At 41.9% G+C, this 16,492-nt stretch overlaps 4 protein-coding genes across 4 annotated transcripts; 1 reads left to right on the top strand and 3 right to left on the bottom strand.

Moving 5' to 3' along the window:
* Positions 1-2,414: 2,414 nt before the first annotated feature.
* LOC145711898 (collagen alpha-1(XII) chain-like) lies at positions 2,415-12,036 on the top strand. The gene is made up of 16 exons (XM_081789586.1): positions 2,415-2,550; positions 2,859-3,509; positions 3,686-3,813; positions 4,268-5,204; positions 5,294-6,868; positions 7,272-7,601; positions 7,694-8,040; positions 8,187-8,441; positions 8,701-8,841; positions 8,977-9,168; positions 9,258-10,548; positions 10,732-10,863; positions 10,906-11,129; positions 11,282-11,468; positions 11,571-11,737; positions 11,784-12,036. The coding sequence occupies exons 2-16, from the start codon at positions 2,912-2,914 to the stop codon at positions 11,886-11,888; spliced, it is 6,609 nt and encodes a 2,202-aa protein (XP_081645712.1). The 5' UTR covers positions 2,415-2,550; positions 2,859-2,911; the 3' UTR covers positions 11,889-12,036.
* Positions 12,037-12,053: 17 nt separating this feature from the next.
* LOC145711897 (uncharacterized) lies at positions 12,054-12,663 on the bottom strand. The gene is made up of 4 exons (XM_081789585.1): positions 12,590-12,663; positions 12,466-12,549; positions 12,305-12,424; positions 12,054-12,156 (listed from the first exon to the last, which is right to left on the bottom strand). The coding sequence occupies exons 1-4, from the start codon at positions 12,661-12,663 to the stop codon at positions 12,054-12,056; spliced, it is 381 nt and encodes a 126-aa protein (XP_081645711.1).
* Positions 12,664-12,893: 230 nt separating this feature from the next.
* LOC145697985 (serine/threonine-protein kinase pim-2-like) lies at positions 12,894-13,960 on the bottom strand. Its single transcript, XM_081775194.1, has 4 exons — positions 13,651-13,960; positions 13,436-13,606; positions 13,159-13,387; positions 12,894-13,115 (listed from the first exon to the last, which is right to left on the bottom strand). Exons 1-4 carry the CDS (start codon positions 13,943-13,945, stop codon positions 13,001-13,003), a joined length of 810 nt encoding a protein of 269 aa, XP_081631320.1. The 5' UTR covers positions 13,946-13,960; the 3' UTR covers positions 12,894-13,000.
* A 42-nt stretch (positions 13,961-14,002) lies between these two features.
* LOC145697996 (uncharacterized) lies at positions 14,003-15,622 on the bottom strand. Its single transcript, XM_081775205.1, has 3 exons — positions 15,403-15,622; positions 14,869-15,358; positions 14,003-14,782 (listed from the first exon to the last, which is right to left on the bottom strand). Exons 1-2 carry the CDS (start codon positions 15,577-15,579, stop codon positions 15,017-15,019), a joined length of 519 nt encoding a protein of 172 aa, XP_081631331.1. The 5' UTR covers positions 15,580-15,622; the 3' UTR covers positions 14,003-14,782; positions 14,869-15,016.
* Positions 15,623-16,492: the final 870 nt, after the last annotated feature.

Here is a 16,492-nt window from a genome sequence, read left to right as displayed (position 1 = left end):
GTAAATACAATCTGGGCGAAGGAGACTGGTTACGGGGGGCAAATACGACTTTAGCGTCGCTTAGTGTATTTCCTAAACGCGAAATGTCCGCGCGGTTCAATTCTAAAGCGGTTCAATTCTGAGGCTAGAAAATCCGTTAAAATGAGGAACATTCAGTCAGTTAAAAAAGAGATAAACTTTTAAGGACTTTATTCACGTGGATGATCTAAAAGATTTCGCGAAGAGTCTTCTTTTGGAATTTTCTGGCTACAATGTTCTAGAGCTGCGCGTCGATAAATATTTTGCCTCACGGTGGCGCGAAATTCATTTTACGCCGAAAAATGCGACTCTAATTCTAATGTGATGTCACCTGGTGCTACAAAATAGATTTCAGGCAGCTAAAGAGCCCCCGATCCAGAATTATAGACTTAGGAATTATGGACTAAACAGAGGAAAAGAGAAGCTACTAGAGTGCAGGAAGTTGTATACACTTGATATTATGTCCAGAAGGATGTCGAGAGGATACGTTTTTGCGGGGAATTAGATTTGGGAAAAACATTAAGGAAAACCGTTCTCAGAAGGAAAAGGGGACGAGTTCTTCAAGATTGAGTTATTGAAGATAGAAAAAAATATAGGGACATGTTCTCCAGATAAAAGACCGAGATTTGGCAGGTCTGCGCTGGTTTGGTTTTAACCCATTTCTCCCATTGATTGAACTCTTTGGCTGTTGAAAAAGCTTGGTTGCCCACGTTTCGCGGTTTAAAAATCATTACAAAATGCTTAAAGATAGCTTTTATGAATGATATCTAAGCGTTGTTCTCCATTTTCTTATCGTGTATCTTGACTGAATTTGCAAATTCTAGCGATTCTACGTCTCCCTGTCAAATCTTGCCCGCCTTGTTTACCCCTCTCCATTTTTCCCCACTGAAAATAATAGACATCAAAATTCCCCAATAGAAAAATTTCTCGAGGTTTCTAGCACCACCTACTACACAAACATAACTATTGATAGTACTCGCTAGCGCCCTCGGAGTTTTTCGCTAAGCGCCGCGCTCGACCGTTCTATCGCCTTTCTCGGATTTTTTCTCTAATTTCACAAAAATCTGAATATTCTGCATAAATTTTTGTATACAGCTTTTTTAATCCCGCCTTGACCTGAATCTAATAGAGATTTCAAAATTCAAATTATCAGAAAATAAAAAGAAAGAGATAATAAGAAGAAAAGAAGAAGCCTGAAAACCAAAAGAGATCTTTTATGAAAATTGTCTTGAAGTAAAGAAGACAGACAGACAAATATGATTCCGATCATATTTATATTAGGTAAATTTTCACCGATTTTTCTACGGTACTTCAGGGGTGAGGAACATAGCGCAAAATTGAATAACCACAGTCAGTTGTGTAACTGAATAAAAACAGGGCTTGTGCCGCGTATAAAACTCATTATGATTAGGCAAGATGACATCTTTTGTTTACGAAATTTTCGACATTTTAGAAAGACATAAATTTGAAATTATATTCTTCTGATTTTATCAAAATTATTGTATCGGTTTAGTCTAATTGAATCCTTCTTAAATCTGAAAAACTATGAATTTTTATAAGTCATAAGGAAAGCTAAGGGTTAGGGCCCCTAACCCTAACCCTAACTTAGGGGTAGCTGACCAGAGCCTTAACCCTAACCTGGACTGACTTTTGTACCGGCAGTTTTAGAAGTGTTACAAAATATCATCGTTAATTTAATTTCGACTGAGCAATCTCTTGCGAGCGTCTCACGACAAGGTCCGTGATTAAATTACGTAACGTGTACGTAGATAATTACGAACAAGTGCAATTGTGGCTTTGCTCCCTGAGTCACGTGAGGCCGAAATTTGATGAAATTAAAATGTAATCAAATCAGACCGCCAATCTCAGCTGGTGACATTTTGACAAGCCGCCGAAAGTAAAGAAATTCTAAGAGGGCGAAAAGTGAAAGGGGTTAACTCGATATAGATACTAAAATATTCTAGTGTTTGGCAGAACAGATGCCTTCTTCAAAACAGTGCGGACGAAAAGCCACTGTGATTTTTTACCCACGCCGAGGAATGGATTCCAAAATTGTACAGGCAAAGAAGAAAAGGGACACAGGAATGTTTTCAATTTTCGATTATTTAAGGGTGCTACGTTCGAATTCCCAAAAGTCCGAAATGGTCACTTTTGAGAAAAAGCCGGGTTGAGAATATAATCTTGCGTACAAACTTGAGGTCAGCTTATAATCAGCTTAAAAAGTAATTCCTCGATGGAGGCTAAAACCACTTCAGAATTATGTAAACTCTGCCGTTCACGGTATTTAAACCGGGGTCCGGGCGCGAAGTAGGATAGTGAGAGCTCAACAAGTGCTCTGAACGAGGAAAAAAATGCAAGCTAGGAGTTCTTAGTTTTGAAAACTGAAATAAAGAATCGGCTCGAAATGCAATTTTACATGTAAAAAGGGGTTTGAAATCAATGGAACGACGAGGACAAGCTGTAATAAAAAAGGCGACTGGACTTCGAGGATCATTCCTGAATGTATAAACAGCAAGAACATCCTAAAACCAGGTAAAAGAACGAATCGATCTTCTAGCCATTTTACAGCAAAATGGATAGAAGTCGAAACTCATCATCTATAATTTTCTTCAATTACTCGGCGACAGGTTTCACACATTTCAAGAAAGTGTGCGAAAGTGAACCTCGCCTCGTGCGAAAATTAGCGGAAGAATTGACCTAAATTTGAGCATTTTTCTTAGTTAGAATTGAGGAAATACTTTGAACTTGAAACTTTCTTTAAAATTTTCTGCGGAAGCCGACGGTGGTCACGTGACACCGGCTAAGTCAAAATTAGTGCCTCTTACACGTTTTTCTTTCAGTGGAGACGCCGCTGTACGAAAAAGCATTTAAACCGACTTTCGACACCGACGATATGGTGAAATTTCTCCAATACATCCTCAACAATCCACAGACAAACACCCAGCATGCTTTCAATGCCTTCATCGACCGTGATTTGGACATGTCCGAACCAGTAGAGCCAGAAGACGATGGAACGCCTGATATTCGAGAAATGGAAATTCCAGTCATTGAAGCTAAAGACCCAAGAATCTATGATGATGAAGAAGATTATCAATCAAAAGGATTTGACGACTATAACATCGACGTTACAGATGACATGAAAAATGTCCTCTACGGCACTAGCTTCAGAGAAGACGAGCCAATCACAACCAGTCCAACAGCTGCACCAACGATTGAGAAAACAACGCCTCAAACAACCACTACTACGCAAGGAAAAATCGCCACGCCGAATGTCGTCTTATCCACCCTCGAATCCGAGTACTTCTCGTTGTCTTGGGATAGAGTACCAGAAGCGCATTCCTACGAATTGATGTTGTTTGACACATCGTCCAATGCTGTCCAGGAAGTTTTCACCACGGAAGAACAATTCTATGTATTTACGGAAATGGCGCCAGAAACGAAATACAAAGTTATGGTCCACGCAGTTGATAAAGATGGCGAAAGATCTTTGGCTTCAGGCATGGGTGCTTCAATTTTGACAATATCAAGTTCTAACTTAGTTATGGCTACTTCTGCAAGCTGATTTGAAGCGTATTGAATATAAATACAATCAAGCTCACGTGAAAACAGTGGGACACGTTTCTTGTCATAAGTGCCATATCAAATATATTTCCAATTAAGCACCAACCCTCAGTACAATCGATCGTAACAAAACCGCCACCGCCGGAAGTAAAAGTAGACAATCTCAGCCCGACGAAGATAAGAGTCAATTGGAGCAGGCTCAAACAGGCAGTTAGCTATTTGGTTACAGTGAAGGTAAGAATTGACAAGTTTTTGAAATTTTTGAGCTGGTTGAATCAGTTTTTTGATGATGTTTTAGTAAGTGAAAGGTTGTGTTTTGATAGGTTTGGAGGACAGGCTATTATCAGAGTTGTTTGATCCTGGAGTGTCCCACTAGTGTTCGTTGACAGCGTTCAGTTCCAGATTGATTGAGAGCTTACACTTTCTTCAATAAATATTAATAATAAATATTAAAATATTAATAATAAATATTAATTAGAATTCTAATAATATTTATTGTTATTTTCATTCTTATTGCTAGATAGAGATGTATGTAGTATGAATAAATTCGATAAGTGGTAACCTCTACGTTGTATGTCTGGTTGAGAATGTTAAGATATATTCAACTCATCAATTTCTATTTAATCTAAAAAGATTATAAATTTCTTAGTCTTATGGTTTTCAGTTTGTTCAATATATATTTCTCTAGACTGCTTCTGGAGAAATCCATGACAATACCTTCGAATTCCCAACTTACGACTCCGCCGAGATCACCGACCTCTCACCTGACACCGACTACACTGTTGAAGTCGACGCAATTCTCCTTGACAACGTTTCGGTCGCCACAATTGTCGATCACCGAACCGCCCCCGCCACTCCTGTTCATATCACAAATCTTTCCACAACTTCGAATTCTATTTCTGTTAATTGGTCCCCTGCTCTCGGCGCGACCAAGTACAATGTCGAAGTCGTTCAAAACGGAATTCCAGTTGATTCGAAAATCATTCCAGCTTCTCAATCGTCTGCTTCTATCGAGGGGCTCAGTGCTTATACAGAATATGATATCTTCGTCAAAGCTTTTTTCAACCCAACTCTGTTCACTTCTGAACAAGCTACTATTATCACAAGAAGTACTTCTCCGTCTGTTACAAAAACAGAAGTGACTGACTCCAGCATCTTTCTATCTTGGACCGCTTCTCCAGGCTCAATCGGATACACCCTCAAGATCGCGGAAGCAGCTGCCACTTCCTCACCACGTCTCATCACAACAACAGACACCTCAATCACTCTCAACGAGCAAATTGAACAGTACACAGATTACCGGGTCACAATCACGGCAAATTTCGCAGCTGGTCACGTGGATTTGTCCACCGAAGTGGACGTTAAAACGGACCCCGCCGCACCTGAGCTAACTATCAGCGAAGTGGGGACTCACGAAGTCCAATTTTCTTGGAGCCAAGTGCCTGGCGTCGAGGAATATTCAACGAAATTGATTCAAAACGCTCAAGTCATCGACGAGTATACCATCAGTGCGACCACGAATACATTCCAATTCAAGAATCTGAATGTTTGGTCGGCTTATACAATTACTGTCACAGCCAAGACGCCTTCTAAATCATTCACCGGGTCTGCCGACTTCCGATCATGTAAGAAACTAAATTGATAGAGCTCTTACTTAGTCACTAGTAGTCATCTACTAACAACTTAGCGAACATGTCCTCAACACGATTTTTAGTATCAATCGCACCTGTGCTCTCTGTGGTGGGAACAAGCTCGAGTTCAGCCTCAATCAGCTGGACCTCGCTCTCCGGCCTCGCTGGGGATTATTCCGTCACCATTTCACCTGCCGATAAATCTGCCCCAGCAAAAAGCGTTTCCACTGCTGAGAATTCCGTGGAATTTTTCGATTTAGAGGCGTTTACATCTTACCTCATCGAACTTTCTTCTATCACACAAGATGACCTTGTCTACGAATCAAGCCTTGAGCTCATTACAGACCCTAATAATCCCGAATTAACCCTCGAGTCAACTGATAGCACCTCGGCCCTCCTAACATGGTCAAAGGTGCCTTCCGCGGCGAAGTATTCAGTCACAATTGCAGACTCAATCGGATCTGTCGTTCATCGAGCAGAAATTTCTCTCGCCCGGTACTCCGCTGAAAACTTAACTCCATTCCGTCATTACACTGTCACAGTCGATGCTCATTATAATGGAAAATTATTGTCCTCATCGCTTGATTTCGTGACTGACCCTGAATCTCCAACCCTTACGCTTTCCGACATCACCCCCATCTCCGGCCAAGTCAGCTGGCTTGCCGTTCCCGGAGCAGAATCTTACATTGTTACTTGCAGAAAACCAAATGGCAAAGCCGCGGAAACTGTCACAATTCCAGCGGAAGGACCACACACCTACTCCGCCCTCAATCTGGACCCCGATTCAACATTTTCTGTCACTGTCGAAGCTGTTAAGGGCGATAAAACATTCCCCGCTACTATTTCGCTTAGGACAAGTGCTATTCCGGGCATTAGTTCTGTCGGAGTGACGAGCATTCGATCAACCTCGATAAACGTTTCTTGGGAAGTAGTGAACGTCAGTGGACTCCTTCCAATCGCGTCTAAAGTGATCTACTTCACAGAAACTAGCAAGAGAAAATCAGTAGAAGTCGAAGCTGGAGTTGCTTCAGTCGAGCTCTTGGATCTCTTCCCCGAATCATCTTACACGATCGAGGTCGTGCAAATCTTCCCCTTTGGAACCTCCGATGCTCTAACCACTGGCGCCGTGACTGCTCCTCTTCTCGCAAACGTTCAAGTTGAAGACATCCTCTCTCGCTCGGCTCAACTCACCTGGACGGCCTTATCCTCCGCCAAGAGTTACGTAATCAACGTTGAGCCTGAGCTCCGCGGCGCCCAAAATCCCATTCAAGTTTTCACCAACCACTTCACTTTGAATGACTTGGATGTTGCTACCGAATACACTTTGTCGATTTATGCCGAGTTTGCTAACGGTGTCGCGACGGATTTGGTCGATCAAGTGAAGCTTACGACGGCGCCAGAGCCTCCTGTTCTGCTTGTAGATGACATCACTTCTACTTCTATGAAACTTGCATCAACAAGCGTAATCGGAGCTAAGAAATATGAAGTCGTTTACTTTCCTGCTGCGGAGCCAGAAATAGATACAGAAGTTATCTTGCACAGTGATGGAGTGGACAAGATCATTTCCGGATTAGAACCGGAAACAGAGTTCGTTTTCAAAATAAGAGCGGCGTTAGAAGGCAAAAACACCGACTGGGTTGAAGCGCGATATACAACAGGTGAGGAGCGAACTTCGTAATCTCGCGTCGTTTTTGTATAATTCTGTTAGTAATTAACTAACGACCTTGAGCCTCAAGCCCTAGACGGATTTTCTAAACGAGCTCGGGCGGCGAAAAACTGGCCAAGTAATGACTCCGCGCTTGAACAAATAATTTCCCGATAAGTTTATTTTCGCGAAACTCTCAGAAAAATTAATCAAATTTCGCGAGGTCTAATTCGGTTTTAATCGCGTAACTTTGGTCTCAAAGTCCAGAAAAATACCGTATTACGAGTGTTTATCGATTCTTAATGTTCGACATCTTTCGCGGAATAAACATTGTATTCATAGCGTTATAAACAGTTGAGTTTTACGAAGAAACAGTTCAAAAAAGGTGGTTTTGTTCTGTTTAATTTCGTTTTTAGCGCCAATTGGAGCGGATCTCTGGTTCGATCACATTCGCTCCACCTCGCTCATTGTCCACTGGGCCCCGATTGAAAATGCCGAGTCCTACGTCTTGACGATTTCTGGCATCGGAGAACTTGTCTTTCCCGCCGACAAGCACTCAGCAACGATTTCTGATCTCGAACCAAACAGTGAATATGATTTCCACTGGGTTGCCAGAATGAGCTCTGCCACGACGGATCCCTCTTTGGCCAGTCAGATCACTGCACATAAGCCGCCGCAAATGTCTTTTTCCGACATTCGCTCGACCTCGATGGACATTTCATGGGACGATAATGACAGTTGTAGTGGTAAGTTCAAGGCAGTTCTAGAGCTGGTCAACCCACATAATTTGAAAAGGGTGAAATTTCAAGAAACTGTTCTTTTCATCAAACCTTTTTAGACTACACTTTGGCCATTCTTCCAGTCGCTGACCAGCGAATAGAACGAAGTCGAACAGCTTTTTCTATCCTAAAAATGAAGCCTGATACAATCTACTCCATCTCCATCATCTGCAACGTCGGCTTCGGCCAAACAGATGAGCAAGTCGTCATGGTCAAGACACAAGTCCCCGCGCCAGTGGTGAAACAAAACGACCTGAGATCATCCTCAGCGAAAATCAGCTGGTCCAAACGGGCAGAATACGAGCTGTACTCGATTACTCTTGTGCCAAGCGGCAAAAACGATGTAATTACTGACAACGAAATTTCGTACGAAGGTCTTGATGAGGACACCGAATACACAGGACTGGTTACTTAGGCCGCTAACTCTTTATTCAGAAATCTTTTATATTGAGGATTTATCCCAAAACATAAAGGGCAAACGGATGTTCCACACCCGCACGATCCAACTTTTTAGAATATCCAGTAAAAATTCAATGATACGCGTTTATGTAGCCAAAAACAGTTACAATCAGCACTCAATCTTCAGGAGGATTCACCGACGACGTCGTTTTCACCTTCCAAACAGCCCCAGCAGCGCCGACCATCTATTTTGATTCGATTCGATCGACTGAAGTCGCTTTCAACTGGCCATCACATGATCGAGTGGAGTTTTACAAAGTTCAGATAACGCCCTCCCTTGTCAACGTGCCCAAGAAGATTATGACCAACGAGCTTGTCATCTTTGGACTGCCTGCGGATTCGGACTTTGTTATAGGAGAGGGATCATTTTATGTCTGACAGAGACGATATCTTAGAAATATTGATACGTCAAGATAGTTGATAGATTGGGTTCAGAGTTAAAATCGGGGTTTCCTTACTTGGTAAAATTCCTTACTTGGTAAAAATCTTTAGTTGGTAAATTTTTTTCTTTACAGTTATAATCATCCTCGACAATACCGAAAAGATTAAAAATAAAATTTTTCATTGGATTTTATGGTTTCTTTAATATTTCTAAGACCTAATAAAGCATCCCTCCAAAGACATTATCGGCGTCGGAAACGGATTCGAAACCGACATGTCGGTCGAAACATTCAAAACAGCTCCTTCTCCACCAGAAGTGTCTGTCAGCGCCGTCCGCACAGATGAATTCACGATAAGCTGGAGCGAGGTTTCTATAATACATTCAAAAATTTTATCTTTTAGATTTTAATTTGCAACTTTCAGAACCGCGCGTTTTATCCGCATTCCATCGGCGGCTTTTTTTGAATCATACTAAAATTTTTCTAAATTTTCAAAATTTTAGGTTGTCAATGCGTCTTTGGTGGAGATTGCTGTCGTTCCAGCTCCTGATCTTTCGGGAGAGGGGGTTTTTCAGCTGGATGCTGCTGATGGACAGTTTGTTCTTGAAAGATTAGATGCTGAAACTGTCTATCACGTTAGCGTAAAGGCTATCATCGAGGCGGTTACTGTCACAGACAGTATTCAACTAAACCAGGTGAGATTCCCTTATTTGTGGCTTGTTCTCAGAACACCCCGAACCCCAACAATTTATAAACATTTATCATAACAATACCATTTTTGCAGCTTACCGCTCCACTTCCACCTGTTGTTTACACCACGGAAATCCGCACAAGTTCGATGAACGTCCAGTGGTCGACCATTCCAGAAGCAGCACATTATGTTTTAGACGTCTATCCCCGTCCCGAGTCGCTTCCTGGCAGTGAGCCCTTTGAGCTACTCGAAAGTTCAATTCTTCTAACAGAATTGCGGGCGGAAATTCGCTACGAAATTACAGTCTGGGCCGTGCTCATCTCTGGCTCAACGACTAATGAAGCTGTTATTTCCCAAACAACGGCGCCACCGGCTCCGAAGATCATCCTCAAAGAAGCGCGAACCACAATGGCCTCATTGATCTTCACTCCCATCAAAAACAGAGTAGAGTATCAAATAACCGTCGATCCGCCTATTGCTGGAAATTCCGATTTCTCCAGGATAGAAACGAGCCTCAAATTAATCGGCACCCGCCCTGATGTCGATTACACAGTCACAATCGTCGCCCACCTCCAAGGAAAGTCTACCGACAGTACGAGCCTCACCTTTACCTCTGCTCCCCCCGCCGTCGTTGCAACGAGCAAGGACAAGCGATCCACATCGATCAGAATCAACTGGGATCCAGTTCCACTCGCGCATCGCTACTACGCTGAGATCACTCCTCCAACGACTTCTGGAATCTCACGAATCCCAATTTACACAAATTTCGTGCAACTATCCGACCTCAACGAAGACACTGCTTACAACATGACAATCACGGCTGTATCCGCTCGCTCCACGTGGACCACTGACGATCATCTTTGTTCATTTTCTACTGCGCCCAAGATGTCAAAATTAACGACAAGTGACGTCACTTCGCATGCCATGAAGCTTTCTTGGACAGAAGTCGAGCATATTCACATGTACCGGCTTGAATTCTCACCTTCTATCGGTGGCGCCAAATATGAAGAATCAACAGAAACGTTCATCGACAATTTCTCCCCCGACACAGAATATGAAATTTCTATCGTTGGAATCGGAGAGGACTTTGAAACCGACCCCTTCCGCCTCAAGCGATTCTCAGCTCCTCCAGCTCCAATCCTCAGTTTCCCATCAATCAAGTCTCGTCGACTCGATCTTGCATGGAATTCCCTGCCAGATGATTACTACTGGATTGTGAATATTTATCCAGTTCCAGCTGGTCATGAAGATACCTGGCCCTTGAAAACATCGGATACCACTTTTACTGCGCTGGGTCTTGAGCCGGAAAGCGAGTACAGCTTTACTATTAGAGCTGTTTCCGAACAACGGGCGACTGATTTGACAACGATTGCACAAGAAACAGGTTTGTGAAAAAAAGACCATAAGATGGCTTATAAATAAATATTTAACAATTTTTTGGAACCTTAGACCCTGACCAATTTCTTAAAAGTGTATCTAATCTTCTACTACTTCTTAAATATAAAAAGTCAGTTGTCAAAAGTCAAAAGTCAAAAGTGTATTTACACTGAATCAACGGAAAATTTAGCCCCTCTTGGACCACCAATCAAGGTGCCAAACCAGACGGTCCGTACCACTTCAGCCGTGGTCGAGTGGGAGGAAATTCCCACCGCCATCTCTTACAAGGTGTTCGCCAAATCGCTCAACTCTGCCGCCTACGGTAAGTTCCCAGCGCTCGCTCTCAGAGTATTTAAATCTTCAGATGTGCACTACACGACATCTGCGATCAGTCACGTGCTGCAGGATTTGCAAGCGCTTGAGGAATACGAAGTCTCGGTTCTCGCCTTGCTCATTGGAAATGGAGTCACTGATGTGTCTATTACGACGTTTACGACAGCACCCGAGCCGCCAACTTTTGAAGTTGTTCGGGCGAGGGTCAAGAGGGACTCTACCGTGCATGTTAATAGTACATGGTCATCGATAACTGTGAGTATTGTAAACATGATAGAAGAAGTGTAACAGGCGATAAAGAATTATTTGCGAACAAAGTTCTAGGGTTATCTTACTTTATCAACAGCTTCGCCTCTTTTTTCAAGGATTGCGCAAAAAATAAAATTTATATAAATTTACTTTCTTAGGATGACGATGAATATTATATCAACATGTCACCGCCAACAGGAAGTTTCAAGAGCCAACACGTGACCAAGGGCAACGATCAATTCCTCATCACCGGATTAGCTCTCGGACGGCCTTATCGCTTCGGAATTTTCGCCAAGTTGCCAGACGGAAAACGGACAGACGTCCGCTCAGTTGTTTATCAGACTCGTATGCCTTTCAAATTTCCATTGATTAAGGGGGTTGACAGCGTAAACATGCAGTCTGCCCTTCAATAGAAATCGCTCTTTCAAGTACTGAAAATATTTCTAGCTTCGAGTCCGCGATGCTACGAATGCTCCTCTGTCCGTGATCCAAAGGACTGTACTGCCGAGGTTGCATGTCCACTCAACTCTGGCTACAGTTGTATGACATTCGACCGACGCGAAAACGGCCGAAGAATGCTCACTCGAGGTTGCAAGAAGCGCGACGCCTGCGAGGTAAGAAATTCTCTTCCATGATTTCAACTTACTATTCATTGTTCAGACGCAGCGAAAATCGCACAAGTGCAATCCTCGCTGGCAGCATGCATGTGTTTTGGTCGGTTGCTGCAACGATGACTTGTGCAACGAGGGAAATAGACTCAACTAAAAATAATGAAAAAAATGATATTTTTAAAAACACTCAACCAAAGGACCAATACCATCAAATTCAAAAAAGAAGCAATATTTGTAAAGCAAGAAAACTAACTGTACAAATTCCGTCTGTGCTCTGTATAAATACATTCTAAACATTTCGACATTGATCTCTTATTTACTATGTATTTTGTGCGCAGAGATTTTTGACTTCAAGAATGACACCGTTTTTAATGTTTTTGATTTCGTCTTCTGTTGATGATGTTCTTCGAGACCAGGGGCGGCTATAAATTGTCATGTGAAAGATAATCGACGCTGATGAAAGTTCAAAGCGCTTTTATTTATTATTACGCTAGCGATTATAAACTCATAACTCTCATCGTCAAACTCACACCATTGAGCTTTCTGAATGAGTAAAGTCTGAGCTGATACCTTATGTAGATATTTCCAGCAAAAACACCGGGGTTCGAGTTTCTTCGTTGCTTTATTCCGCCTTTAAAATCATCAAAGCTCATCCTTCTTGTTCTGACATCAGATGTTGACATTCGACGGCTAAGTTTTAATTTAAAAAAAGTATTTGCCTATCTATTTACTTCAAATTTGGCTGCTTTGGGAACGCGAATGCATTGACTGTTGATTGGACTTTTGAACATGTAATTTTTCCAGTAACCGGCGAGCTTAAAAATCTCAATTTTTGAAGATCCACAGAAACAATACCTCGGCGGTGAAATTTTCCTAACAGCACGAAGCTCCTCTCTCGATCCAGAACTATTTTTCACTTCCTGCTGCATCTTCCCGCTTCATAAAAATAAAAACAATTCCTGCCTGAGTCGGGAGCTCTGACGCCTGACCTTATGAATCCGATAGATGCCATTGTAAAGAAGAAAATTGCTACTCGCCAAAGTGTGCCTTTCTCGTCAGTGCTCAATGGATTACCGCTCAAGTACTCTTCATATTGTCACACTCGGGGGTTGGGATCAAGAGAAATTAAATGATTGAAGAGACAAATATCGTTGCGGAATTTTTTTCATTTTATTCTACGTCTAAAAACCCAGATTTTCTTCCAAATGGGAGTATCAGAAGAATTTTCAAGTAAAAGAACTATGTACAGTAGGTTATCATGCGAATTCACTTTGGTCCTGATTTGACCCATTCGTGTCGTTCAATGTCTCGCAGACTGTATCGTCGTCTAGCATCGCGATTGAGGAGGCCACAAAGAATGTCTTGGACGAAGGGACTCAGACTGGATATAATTTTATATTCATTGCAAATCTTTTGTCTCTTACTGTTCATCGAACTCGAGTCTTGAATGAAGAATCTCCTGGACATCGTAGAAAGGGTTGCCTCCATGGAGAACAGTATAAAGAAGAACCCCCATCGCCCAAATCTCACCAGGCATCGCTCTGAATTTCTCATTCGTTACCGCTTCAGGAGGGCAGTATTTGACCGTTCCGCAGAACCTTGGGCTGATTACATCTTCTACGTCTCCATAAACTTGCATCGCTGATCCAAAATCTTAAAACTCATGTTTAAATATGATGCTACATTTTATTTTTGAATTACCAATGAGGATGATATTGTGATTTTCATCAATCAAGACGTTCTCATCCTTGATATCTCTGTGAATTATCCCCTTGTTGCACAAGTAACGCACGGCTCCGACCAATTGCGAGAAAATTTTGTGACTCAATTTCTCATCAACAACGTCGTTTTTCTCGATGAAGTCAAAGAGATCTAATTCAACATTACAATCACAAATTATTTTCTGCGAATAAAACCTGTTCCGTTGTGATCGTGCATCACCATCAAAAACCAGTTCCTGTCGATGTCTACGTAATCCACACACTTCATCACATTTCTGTTCGCCATATTCAAGCAGATGTGCACTTCCAATGGTAGCGGGTTCGGTTTTCCAGGCGGAAACCACTTCTGTACTTTGCTCTTCAAAATGAATTTTCCAACGCGGACAGTTTGAGCTGATCGTTTTTCTTGAAGAAAATGAACCTGGCCATAACCACCGGTTCCGATTCTAGAGCCAACTTCATACCAAAGAGGGTCGAAAATTAGCATCATTTTTAAGTATCAATCGATGATTATTCGTAAAATGTTTGAAAAAACGATCAAATTTTGGACCCATACGATTCTTCTCTAAGACTAAGTTTCTATCGATTCTGACATCTTCTGCATCTTGAACCTGCGTTCTCGTCGCCATAATTTTCAAATCTTCTTCAAGTCGATTTAGTTGAATATGCTTTTTTTCCGGGTCTGTTGGTTTCTCTAAGTCAGGCTCGATACCCGAACCGGTAAAACGATAATTACTCTCGTTCTTCACCAGCAAACTCGATGATTTTGAGACGGAGCCCTGGGGCAACGAAAAAAGGGAGGAGAAAAAGAGATGACCTTGGCAGACCCGTCCCAGTATCAGTTTGAAGATGCGGCCGGATTGGCTGACCACACGGACGCGCCCGCGTAATGCGTGCCCAAACGATGAGGTGCAAAGTTATAGGAAACTGACAAAAAATCTTATCCCTTTCACTGTACTAAATTCACATCTCTGTAGTACTCTGAAGCGCGCAAGAAGCACGATAAAGCGATAGAAATAGAAAAGAGCGAAAGAAATTGATCTTTTCTAAGAGAAATCAACACCTCTTCCTAGTCACGATTTCAAACCAGCCACTTTGCTTTTGAGAATTCTAAGCTGTTATAATTCGTATTTTCCCTGAACTAGAGAATTCCTTCCTGTGCGAGGCTGAAAAGACGTTCTCCGGAGGCATTTGATTTTTGATAATTTTTCACAAAAGGTTTCGGTCTATGTCGGAGTCGCTGGGCGAGAGGACTGAATGGACGGGTCTTTGGAGCTGGAGTGTCGTAGAGACTGTCTTCTGGAAAGGATATTGCCTCCATGACATCCTGAGCAGTTTTATGAAATCAAGGAAGAGAATATTTTACGATCGGTGAATGAAGAAGACACTTTTAGAGGCTGTTTAGGTCTTTACCTGCTCGTGAAAAATGTCAGAGGCAAATCCGTGGATTTTCAGCGGGTCCTCAATCTTCGATATTTTTCCTCGACTATCGCATCGTAAACTGCCCGAGATTGATTTCAAGATTTCAACATCGTACATGAACACCCTTCCATCTTCTCTGTCAAAGGAGCCTCGCAGAAGAAGCGCGCCCCTTTACTGAGTATCCGAAGCGAGTTTTGACTGTAACTGGGTGTCGTTTATTTCTGTCTCCAAACGGTATTTGATCTTCTTCTATGATTTCTTCGATCACTCCGTCTTGCAGTTCTGGTATGATTTCCCCGAGCTCGTTTTCCATGTCAAGGATGATTCCATCTTCGTTGATGACGAGCTCAAAGATGAAACGATCAACAGGACGGAGGAAAATGACGAGTCCACCAGATTCATCCACGAGATTCAGCATGATCGTCAATTGAATTCCAACTATTCGGCCATCTGGGCGCTTGAATTCTGCAAGATATTCGCCCTGACAATATAATTTATCATTTGTTAAGCTTGAAAATGACAAACCTGAACAAGCTCTTCTTCAGAAAAATCGACGAGAAAGTCGGTGAATTTTTGATTTTTTAAAAAGTCGTCGACTCCAGGTCCGATGATATCAGCGCATCGGGATGTCAATGAATTGACGTGCCCATATTTGTCTAGAACAATGGTCGCTCTTATGTCCGTCGACTTTGAACTTGTCATTTTTGATCTCTTAGCGCACGTGGCGGGCTGTTCTTATAGGTCGAAATCTTGAGCAAAACTCTTCAGAAAATTTATTTTCTTCAACCCTTTCCTGAGCTGTTTTGAATCTGAGGAGCATAAACTCAGGAATGATCCACATTTTACTCGCTTTATTTGATATTGAAAAAAGTACAAACAAATATTTGGGCTTGAAAAAAGCTTGAAAGGAACAGTGCTAATGACGATAAAGAAAAAAAGGGATGAAGGGAGGGCACAGGGTTAGAACAGGTGCCAGCCGCAGGCGATTCACTCACGCTTCCTCGACCTATTTTGAAATCATGACGAGCATGGCGACGTGACGAGCCTTGTTATTTATGATAATGGATTCTTGAGATTTTAAAATTATAATTAAACAATCAATCTTGCTTCCGCAACTATAATATAAAAAAACCAGTAACGTAAAATTATCTTTTCACAACTTTCCTCCCCAGATATTTCGGGCTATTCTTTGAAGGGCAAAGATAGCAAAAATCAAAACATAAAAAAGAGGAATGGGATGACCCATCTCGGTTGAAAAATGTTGAATACATAAATGAAATTTAATCTTTTGTAATATTGGATTTCTTTTCGATAGTTTACTTGCAGGGATCTAAATTTTTTCGCGAAAATCGCAATTTGCGAATATTTTGCGATTGCGATGCGAAATTTCGCAGAAAATTCGCAATCGCAAAAACTTTTTTGATCGAATCGCAATCGCATCGCAATCGCAACTCAGTTTTCGCTAATAATTCGCAAATTGCGATTTTTTTGCGAATTTAGGTCTTGTCAAAATACTCCCTTGGTATTCTGACATGAGTGTTTTTTGACTCAGAGCATATATTCTGTGCTCTAAAGGCTAAATTGAAAGCCTGACTTCAAAAAAATTTCTTTAATT

Source organism: Oikopleura dioica, chromosome 1 (genome assembly GCF_907165135.1).
Source record: "Oikopleura dioica chromosome 1, OKI2018_I68_1.0, whole genome shotgun sequence".
NCBI lineage: Eukaryota > Metazoa > Chordata > Appendicularia > Copelata > Oikopleuridae > Oikopleura > Oikopleura dioica.
Note: the sequence above shows the minus strand (reverse complement) of the source record. Positions and strands in the feature narration are given on the sequence as shown.

What these genes read in the sequence shown, in the direction of transcription:
- LOC145697985 (XM_081775194.1), bottom strand. Translation starts at nt 13,945, where the DNA reads ATGATGCTAATTTTCGACCCTCTTTGGTATGAAGTTGGCTCTAGAATC. An exon ending in GCACGATCACAACGGAACAG is followed by an intron (nt 13,607 to 13,650) that starts GTTTTATTCGCA and finishes ATGTTGAATTAG; the next exon opens with ATCTCTTTGACTTCATCGAG. An exon ending in TCACAATATCATCCTCATTG is followed by an intron (nt 13,388 to 13,435) that starts GTAATTCAAAAA and finishes ATGAGTTTTAAG; the next exon opens with ATTTTGGATCAGCGATGCAA.
- LOC145697996 (XM_081775205.1), bottom strand. Translation starts at nt 15,579, where the DNA reads ATGACAAGTTCAAAGTCGACGGACATAAGAGCGACCATTGTTCTAGAC. An exon ending in CTGAAGAAGAGCTTGTTCAG is followed by an intron (nt 15,359 to 15,402) that starts GTTTGTCATTTT and finishes TTATATTGTCAG; the next exon opens with GGCGAATATCTTGCAGAATT.
- LOC145711897 (XM_081789585.1), bottom strand. Translation starts at nt 12,663, where the DNA reads ATGCAGCAGGAAGTGAAAAATAGTTCTGGATCGAGAGAGGAGCTTCGT. An exon ending in CCAAAGCAGCCAAATTTGAA is followed by an intron (nt 12,425 to 12,465) that starts GTAAATAGATAG and finishes ATTAAAACTTAG; the next exon opens with CCGTCGAATGTCAACATCTG. An exon ending in GCTGGAAATATCTACATAAG is followed by an intron (nt 12,157 to 12,304) that starts GTATCAGCTCAG and finishes GACAATTTATAG; the next exon opens with CCGCCCCTGGTCTCGAAGAA.
- LOC145711898 (XM_081789586.1), top strand. Translation starts at nt 2,912, where the DNA reads ATGGTGAAATTTCTCCAATACATCCTCAACAATCCACAGACAAACACC. An exon ending in AGATGGCGAAAGATCTTTGG is followed by an intron (nt 3,510 to 3,685) that starts CTTCAGGCATGG and finishes TTAAGCACCAAC; the next exon opens with CCTCAGTACAATCGATCGTA. An exon ending in CGATAATGACAGTTGTAGTG is followed by an intron (nt 7,602 to 7,693) that starts GTAAGTTCAAGG and finishes AAACCTTTTTAG; the next exon opens with ACTACACTTTGGCCATTCTT.